The sequence below is a fragment of the Alosa pseudoharengus genome, unplaced genomic scaffold (genome assembly GCF_046254945.1).
Source record: "Alosa pseudoharengus isolate Yale_2024_CS ecotype anadromous, Long Island Sound unplaced genomic scaffold, YU_APseudo_1.1 YU_APseudo_1.1_scf_21, whole genome shotgun sequence".
NCBI classification, from domain to species: Eukaryota; Metazoa; Chordata; class Actinopteri; order Clupeiformes; family Clupeidae; genus Alosa; species Alosa pseudoharengus.
The window spans coordinates 33,035,554-33,045,553 of NW_027468674.1; the positions used below are offsets into that span (position 1 = coordinate 33,035,554).

General features: G+C 50.1%; 1 protein-coding gene across 1 annotated transcript in view; it reads left to right on the plus strand.

The window, feature by feature from the left end:
* The window catches only part of adam12a (ADAM metallopeptidase domain 12a), a 77,066-nt gene that overhangs the window by 47,970 nt on the left and 19,096 nt on the right, over window positions 1-10,000 (plus strand). Inside the window, exons 10-11 of the mRNA XM_076298677.1 lie at window positions 681-765; window positions 3,332-3,480. Of these exons, the coding sequence (XP_076154792.1) occupies window positions 681-765; window positions 3,332-3,480 (234 nt within the window). The remainder of the gene's footprint in view (window positions 1-680; window positions 766-3,331; window positions 3,481-10,000) is intronic.

A 10,000-nucleotide genomic window follows, 5' to 3' on the forward strand; every position in this document is an offset into this window, starting at 1 on the left:
AAAGCCTGGACAAATGCATTACAACATCTTGTAATAAATTATTGTTTCAGTTTAGACAGCTCAACCATCGGAAGACACCAGACTAGTATCTAGGATGACATGAACCAAACTGATCCTCTAAAGTGTTTGGATGGATGACATAAACCACACTGATCCTCTAAAGTGTTTGGATGGATGACATAAACCACACTGATCCTCTAAAGTGTTTGGATGGATGAACGTAATAAAACACACTGATCCTCTAAAGTGTTGGGATGGATAAACGTAGTAAAACACACTGATCCTCTAAAGTGTTTGGATGGATGAACGTAGTAAAGCACACTGATCCTCTAAAGTGTTGGGATGGATAAACGTAGTAAAACACACTGATCCTCTAAAGTGTTTGGATGGATGAACGTAGTAAAGCACACTGATCCTCTAAAGTGTTAGGATGGATGAGCGTAGTAAAGCACACTGATCCTCTAAAACGTTTGGATGGATGAACGTAGTAAAGCACACTGATCCTCTAAAGTGTATGGATGGATGAACGTAGTTTGCCTCCTTTGCTTCTGTAGTTGATGTTTGGTATGAAGTATGTACAGTATGAAGTCCAGCATGTCTACAGTATAGGCCCATGTTGCTACCGCTTCAGAATAACACTGCTGATCACTGTGATGTGTGTGTTTTGTTGTTGTGTGCAGTGGGGTCTACTTCCAGGGCACCACCATAGGCATGGCACCAATCATGAGCATGTGCACCGCTGAGCAGTCAGGAGGCATCGTCATGGTGAGTGGATCCATTCTGAGGGGCTCCATTGTGGAGCTATATCTGCTGTCGTCCTTCTGTGATCAGGAGATGTGTAGTCAAGAATAAAAAGCTATTTTCCAGAGAAAAATGTTAAATCCTGTTTTTCTTCGCTGTGACCAAGATTAATTGCAATCATTACATAAAATCTTAACAACAGCCATCTTTCCCTCTGTGTTGCTGTGTTTCTATCATTGTTTTCTCTTCTCGCTGTTTTGTGTCTTTCTTATCAACTTATCTTTCAATTGCATCTCTTGTTTTGCTCCCATGCTCCTCAAGGTTCAGCGAGGTTCTTGGAGTAGTGGCTGGTCTGAATGTCCGCAAATCTAATCTCAAGGCGTTATATCATGCTGTACGCCAACATTCCCAAGGCATTGGTTATAAATCCTGCACCATATCAACTTACATGAGTCAAGCCTGTTGCGATTTCATGAGGCAGGGCGCAACAAACTTGACAGGCCTAATCCCATCATGTCTGCACCGGGGCCACAACAGAAAACAGCGTTTAGGAGAGCCAGAGAGAGAGAGAGAGAGAAACATAAAACACAACCGCACATTACGTCTTAGTCCACCTCTACTCTCACACGCATGTTGGACCTGAGGCTCTCACCACAGAGCACAGAGCAGACAGCTTTTTAACGGGGGGCGGTAAGTTTCAGTGTAGCTCACTTACAGAACAGATTCATCCATAGAATCAAGCCTACAAGGCGTTTTTACTGGAGAGCACAAATCACTGCGTTCCATCTGTGTTTTCTTCCCCGGTCCCCCAGATACAGTATGTCCAATAGTCCATCACTGATCCAGTATCTGCTGCATCCATTCAGATAGATAAGGGTATTGAAAAGTCTTTGGAAGGGGAACAGGTCCTATTGCTGCAGCATGGAAGGAACCCCAAAATATGTTTTCCACATCGACACATATCTGTCCTCAGCAGGCCATGGCGAACTCCCCCTTTGATGCTGGAATGGTTTTGCCGAAGCTCTTGTCTCTGCCTCGTTTTCTTGTCATCACTTCATCCAGACAGTTCCGGAAGTTGAACCTGCATCACGTGTAGCGTGTCCGATGTGAATGTTGCCGCAGCATGAAAGCTTTTGCTGTTGGGTGTGTGAAGTGAGGCGAAGCGAGCCGTGGCTGTTTTTGATGTGGTCGTGCGCGGTGAACGTCGGCAGGGCGTGCGAGGGGAGAGGGCCGAGATCAGAGTGATTTGGAAATTGGCGTGTTCGCAGCTGCGGCTGTCCCCGCTGCGCGCGGCACAGCAGAGGTGACCGCAGCGTTCAAACGTGCCCAGCAGTGGAGCGCCTCGTGGGTGCGTCACCATTTGAATAATGCACAGCTACCAGAATCTCTCCATTCTCCCTGCTCTCTGCACACACTCACTGGTAGGGTGCATACACATAAATGCACTCACACACACACACACACACACACACACACACACACACACAAACACACACACACACACACACAACTATTTCTGTCTCTTACACACATAAACACATGGACACACACATTACACATACACACATACTACGCGCACCCGCCCCCCACACACAAACACACTCAGAGAGAGAGAGAAAGAGAGAGAGAGAGAGAGAGAGCTGCACATGCCCACATACACTGCATAATTCACTTAGAACCTCTCTTGAACTGTCCTAAGACCTCACTAGAAGATCTTGTCAGCTGCTGAGCTCTCTCTTTCTCTCTATCTATCTCTCTGTCTCCCTCTCTCTCTCAGTTTTCATCTCTCACTTTTTTTCCTTTTTCCCTTTGTCTCTAAGCCAGTCCTTCCTCAGATGGCCTTCTAAGACTCCTTCCATTCAGCGCTCTCTTTATCTTGCTGTCAGTCTTTCCTTCACCGTTTCCCCATCTCTCACAAAGCTTCACCGTTTCCCCATCTCTCACAAAGCTTCATGGCTCTTCTTCCACACCTCTCTCTCTCCATGGAGGTCATGCTTTGCCACTGGATTACACAAACACACACATACATACACAAACACACACACACACACACACACACACACACACACACACACACACACACACACACACACACACACACAGACACACACAGGGAGACATGTACACACACACACATGCTAGAGCACTAGGAAACAGCTTGGAAAGGCTCCGTCTCCTTTAGATCATTTCTTCTGGCTTGGCAACACACAGGCAATTACAGATGCGGTGCAAATCTTGAGTTATGTTCCTCCAATGGGTTTTTGGAAAAGTAATTATTTAGCTTGTTTGTGGCAGTGCGTTATGGATTATCTACCTCATGTGCAACACGGAATTGCAATTCCATTTATGAAAAAAAAGTATATTAGTCGATTTTTGTCAGGGCCTAATCTTTGGAAAGCGCAACTAAATGGATTACACTACAGTGCACATAGCAAGCGCAGAAAATTGGCTTATTTATTTGGAAATGGAATAGATTGCGGTGTTTTGCGTCTGGGTGTGTGTGTATGTGTGTCCACAGTAATCATGGCATTGATCTGTGCTGCGCTGGGTGGGATGCAACAGGCCTAACGTTACTCTGCTGTCTCCGCAGGATCACTCAGACAACCCTCTGGGGGCTGCGGTCACTTTGGCCCACGAGCTCGGACACAACTTCGGGATGAACCACGACACACCGGAGAGGGGCTGCGGCTGCAGGGTGACGGCTGACCGCGGAGGCTGCATCATGACTCCTTCCACTGGGTGAGTCCGGCGTGTCCAGTTGGGGGGTCCATGTGGATTGTCTCAAAGTTACGCAATGACTCGTTCACCCTTCAGCATTCTCCCATTCAGATCAAGACAGCTTGCATGTGTTTCGCAGGCCTATTGCGAGTCTGCAGCAGCAGTGTGTGTGTAAATACCTTTCCAGATGATAGATTGAACTTCTGTGCGGTAGGGGAGTCATCACAACACAAATGTCTTAACCCCAGCTGAAAGCAGGACAGGCACAAGATGGCTCATCACTCCATCCAAAGCATTTCAAGTCTTCATGTCCACCCGTGCCCATTGAGTCAGGGCCCTGTGTACACTAAGGCACATGTGAGTAAACTCTAGATGCTAATGTGTCCGCATAGACCATTGGTCCAGAGGCGGGGTCACAACACAGCGGTTCATTACCCCCAAATTGAGTCTGGTTGGCCTCAACTCCACAAACGATGCCTTAAATCGGTCTACCCACCCGGAATGCATTAGCCCTCTCCAAGCTGTCATTAACCTCCCACCAGTTGACCCCGGCCATAGATTAAGCCGGTGTCACTCAAGAGGAAGGAAAGGGTCTGATTGCTATCATATGTAAACATTAGTACACATGTAATTCATTGGTCATTTATTGCCTGCCGTGAGTGTTGTGCTCATGCGGGGGCCATTGTGAGGCCTTTTCTTGCTTGTTTTTGCGGGGGTTGATGGTGGCGCACAGCTGTTGTGAATGCTCCATGGTGATGAAGCTCACTCAAAGAATGTAATGGCCAATGATATGGACCCACACATGATAGACCCCCCCCCCACCCCCACCACGCTGCTGACATGTGCTCATTCATGCTGGAGCAAGCGAGTGAGAGGCCAGGGGTGTCCCTGGACTGTGGCTTTGGACAGCGCACAAGTACTCCCTTCAGAGGTGGAGACACAGCGCACTCGTAAATGAAGCGATGTGGCAGGAGGGGTGTCCTCCGGGCAGCTGAGGCCAGTGCTGGCCAGGGCTGGAGCAGTGGAGGCTGCTGGGTAAGCCAGGCTCGGATGGCGGGATGGTGGGCCTGCTCGTGGCTGAGAGGCTCCAGTGTTTGCACTGGACACCTAATCGCCTGTTTGCTTTGGCCGGCAGCCACGAAAAGCGGGGTAACACTATTCTGTATGATGTGCTCATAAAACAACAGTGCAGCGTGCCACAGAGGAGCATGCACAGGGTCACAGCACAAAGCACAACACATTGAATAAAATTAACAGATATACACACACACACACACACACACACACACACACACACACACACACACACACACACACACACACACACAAAACAAAGTGAAATAAACAAGAAAGAAATCCAACTTAGTTTGCATGAGCCACTTTCTCACAGTTTCTATATTCCCCTCACTCTCTCTTTCTCTTTCTCTGTCTTTTTCACTTTCTCTCTCTCCCTCTCTCTCTCTCTCTCTTTCATTCGCTTGTACTCTTGCTCTGCCTCCCCGCAGAGAGCCCAATCACATGCAGTTTTATTGTTAGGGTGCACCCATGCAGATTTTATGGAGCGCAGTCTCTCGGCTGTTTATAATAAATACTTAAGCACCTCCGCACAGCCTCCCTAGTGCAGTCCAACGCCGCAAGGCCCTGTCTCCTGATCTGGGCAGAAACACGGGGGAGGTTCTCCGAGGCAGCAGAACTGGTGTGTCCACCTCACTGGACTCACACTCCCAGCTCAGCAGCAGTGGCGACAGCGGCAGCGGCCTCAGTGGACTCAGGACGGACAGTTGACAGCTGAGAGGAAAGCTGTGCTCGCAGGCTAATCTGCTCTCTTATTTGTATTCCCCTGCCCAGTTCTGTCCGGTTGTCATGGCACTGTCCCTTTCCACTGCTCCACTGAGCTGTATTATCCACTGGCCCTGAGGTACGGAAACCAGGGCTTAACGTGCGCATGTCTGAGCAGCTCAGCGACCTCTCCGCAGGTGATACGGGGTGGGGAAGGAGAGCAGGCTACGCATGACCTGACCTGACCTGACCTGGACCAGCGACCTGCTCATTACTGCTCTCTTCCTTCAGCTCACTCAGATATGGAAACACACACACACACACACACACACACACACACAGAGTGATCTATTCTAACTGTGTGCAGAATCAACATGTGTATAGCTTGACTGAAAAGACACATATAGACGCCCATACAGTCTCTCTGCATACTGTATCTATCATATACCCTACATATCTAGTACACGTTTCCTTTCCTTGTTTCAGGTAGATCAGCCAAACCAGTGGAACAAAAAGGCTTTTCCCATAAGGCTGAATATCTCATTAACAAGATGCAGGAGCTACTTTCTGACACACAGCGCAATCAGGGTAGCTTTTGCAACTGACCTGTGACCCTGCTCTGTACTGACCCAGCCTCCACGTGCACACTGAATGCCATCCTCGTCCTGCCCTAGTACGTTGGTCGCTGACCCCTCTGCGTAATCTTTCCAGACGCTGGCAAGGCAAAAGCAGCAACAGCATCTGCCCGCATGGCCGGAGAGCCAAGTGTGGAGGTTTGCATCGGCTCCAGCTCCAGCTCCAGCTCCCTGCCTGCACTGAGCTTCAACACAACTTCTGCATGAGACCAAAACCCATTTGTCAGAGTTGACAACACGCAGATGCTTTCTTGTGCCTGGCTATGCGCTCCAGACTGGTAATCCAGTGTTTTCAAAAGTCGTGAGAAACATTCTGCTCAGCGTCTTGGACATGGATGACATGATGACGTAGAGAGCCATCGTCCACCTCAAACAGCGGACGGCTGCATTGCTAGTGCATGATGGGGACTTTCCTGTAATGGGGTGCAGACTGAGTCTCCGTAACGTGACAGTAATAGGATCTCGCTCGGTCATCTCTTAACAGTAACAAGACCTGCTATGAAAGGTCCATTAGGGCACGGCTACTGCCAAGGAGCAGGTGGGCTTTTCTTCCGCACACAGCTGTTGTCTGATGGATGTGTGGAGACCTAAGTGCAGTCCATCAGTCTCTCCCCTCACGTCTGCTCAAAAGGTTCACCAACCTTTCTCCTCCGACCAGACGACATAACCTCACTGTCTGGTTTTGATCTTAGCCTTTAGACTTCTGTGAGATTTTCAGCCCTATATTTAGTTAATTCGACGGGACTGAAATGAAACGGGGACAGGAGGTTCGCCTAACAGACTTCCTGGCCCCCGTGCCACCGAGGGGCCGGCCGGCGTCGGATATGAATCAGACGAAGGGAAGAAGCCAGCGGCCGTCAAGCACTGACCCGCTCTCTGCCAGGGTCAGGCACGCCTTTCGCCCGCTCCACTTAATTGTGTCTCCGGAGAAGTCGGAGAGAGAGGATTCTTTAATATCCCTCCACTCTCGGCCAGACGACCTGGCACCACGGAGCTCATCTGATCCTATCACTTAACAGAATGTTCCGGAACCTTTGCCATGGCAAGGGGAGGCGAATGGCTCGACTCGAGGGCGAAAGGAGGCGACGGTCACTCCCTGTGGCCCCCGCAGGGATGTCAGTGACACTCGTAATGGTCCAGTGACAGAGCCGGCCATGGCGGATGAGATCACGTCAGCTTCGTTTGCATTTTGCGCACCCCAGGAAATGCTCTCATTAAACAGCCGGGGCATTAGGCCTGTGTTTTCAAGGGAAAGCTCATGAAACCCAATCTCCTCTGGTGAAGTGAGGGAGGAGGAGGAGGAGGAGGAGAGGGAGGAGAATGTATTTGCATCATTCTGTTCTGCCTAAGTGACTGCGCTGTCTGTTCCTCATCAGTGGACACTCATCCATCAAATTAGCAACAGTGAATTCACAAGACACCAGGGCACCGCAGACAGCTAGCGAGGACTCGCGTCTTTTCCCAGCGACTCTCGCTGTGTTCCACGAATACGACTTTTCTATTCCAGTGGCTCGGGATTTAAACGGCTCTGTGCAGGGCTGACCAAAACACTCATGTATAGTTCATCCCATCCTCTCAAGCAGAAGGCATTAATGTGGCATCTCTCATGCTGTTCTGTGGCACAGCGAGGTCGTGCCAAAGGGGGATTGCCAGCCTGGCACGGTGTGAGATCTCTGGTGATATTCTGGCATGGTGGCTACCATTGTCCATGTGGGGGTGCCACTTCTCTGGGCACAGAGCGGGCCAGACTGGCATGATAAACTGTTATTGTTCGAGAGAGGGGTGGGGGGCGGCCAGGGTCGGGGCTTAGGTGGAGCAGCTTAGACACACGTGGCTGCTCCTGGCTCTGTCTGGGCCTGGGAGCGGCTCAGATAGGAGGAGGGCGTCTCTTATCTCCAGGCCCCCTGGCCCTCGCGCTGCCATGTGGGCTGAGCAGCACTGGCAGGAGCCGCGGTGTGCAGGGGGGGGCGAGGGGGGTGAGGGTGAGCGGGCAGGGCTCTGAGAGGCTGGGTCAGTACAGAGCAGGGCCACAGGTCAGTTGCTAAAGCTACCTTGATTGCGCTGTGTGTCAGAGAGTAGCTCCTGCATCTTGTTAATAAAAAAGCCTTTTTTCTCCACTGGTTTGGCTGAATAAATGATCTATCTGAAACAAGGAAAGGAAACGTGTACTAGATATGTAGGGTATATGATAGATACAGTATGCAGAGAGACTGTATGGGCCTCTATATGTGTCTTTTCAGTCAAGTTATACACATGTTGATTCTGCACAGTTAGAGTGGATCACTCTGTGTGTGTGTGTGTGTGTGTGTGTGTGTGTGTGTGTGTGTGTGTGTGTGTGTGTGTGTGTGTGTGTAGAGTGTGAATAGAGTGTGAGATGGAGTGGGTGTATTCCCTGCCCTACCTTGTCATTATTCTGTCAGTGGCGTGCAGAACAGACTAATCATTTCTGCGTGGTCGGCTGCTCTGAACAGTGGCTTCCTGATGGGTGATGCGAGACTCATGTTGAGCTCTCGGCACCATCACACAGAGAATATGGACACAAAGCAAGATGGTCCAGACAATGTCAAAGACAAAGAGAGAGTGGAGAAGAGATAGATAGAGAGAGAGATAGGGAGGAGAGAGAGAAAGAGAGAGGGGGAAAGTGAGAGAGAGAGAGAGGGGGGAACAGATGACAGCTGCTGCCAAGGTTGTTTTCTCTGGATGAAACTAGTATTTTCTCAACTGAGATGCATAACAAAATGCCTGCCATCACTATAAACCACTTGGAGCCATCGCCAGCCATCACCCCCCATCTCCACTCTCCCTTCATCTCGGAGCCTTTAAAGTGGGAAAGCCCCGCATGGGGGTGGGGAGGGGGTTGCTGGAAGAATAGCAAGGTCAAACGTCTCCTTTTGAACCTGCCATTCTGAATAATATTGTGGTTTAAGGCATAAGGTGGCCCCTGGGTTGGGGTCAACTATATGGAGCTCATGTTCACCCCCATCCCCCCCCCCCACTCCCCTTCCTACTCCCATGTCCGCCCCACGTCCACCCCAAGTCCGCCCCACCCCCACCCCACCCCACCCCCACCTCCCCTGTTGTAGGAGGAGAAATACACACGGGGCCAACAGTGAGATCATTTCAAAACACTCCAGATGGACGTGGTGCTGCGTGGTTCTGGACATGGGGTGTGTGGAGGAGCGGCTGGAGAGTCCTGGGCTAGTTGCTGGGGGCTGGAGGCTTGTGTTTTGAGAGCAGAGAGAGAGGGGTGGAGGGCAGGCACATGTTGTTAAATGGGTGAGTTAAAAAAGGCTCCACGGGCTACGCTCACTCGACAGGCACATCTGTTGCACTGTAGGGGGAGAAGGAGATCAAATCCCCTCCCCGAATCAGACAGAACGTCTGCTGCGCAGCAGTTACTTCCTTGTGCTGAGTATCCTCGGAGAAGTAATGGGCCCACATATTCCCCTTCACTCACACCCGGTGACCTGTATTTACCATTTTCGTAATCGCTTGTTGCAGCGCGCTCTCTGCCAACAGATGGAAAGGATTGCCTTTGCCAGTCAGAAGGCCGTTCAAGAAAATGTAAACCTTGGCCATTTAACAGAACATAAATCAGTGGAGATTTGTGGAGTTTCATTTCTAGCAGAGCATAGCAGGAAGAGCAGAGTGATTTGTTTGAATGCGGAGGTGCTAAGGTGAGGGTTTTAAAGGACTGCGAGTGGGAGAGAGCGCAGCCTTGAAAACAGCTCAGAGCTTTTCAAAACAGGTCCATCTCTCGGCAACACAGATGGACTGTCAGACAGCATCACAGACTGTCAGACAGCATCACAGTAATGGAGACCTTTTCTTCCGTGTGTGTGTGTGTGTGTGCGTGTGCGTGTGTGTGCGTGTGTGTGTGTGTGTGTGTGTTTTTGTTTTTGTCTGTTTGTGTGAGAGTGCGTGTGAGTGTGTGTGTGTGTGTGTGCCAGAGCTTTAGGTGCTTTTGGGAGAAAGAGACAGAGACAGAGAGGGAAAAGTGTGTGTGTGTGTGTGTGTGTGTGTGTGTGTGTGTGTGTGTGTGTGTGTGTGTGTGTGTGTGTGTGTGTGTGTGTGTGTGTGTTTAAGCGTGTATGCAGTAGGTGTGAATGTGCATGTGAGCCTGTGAA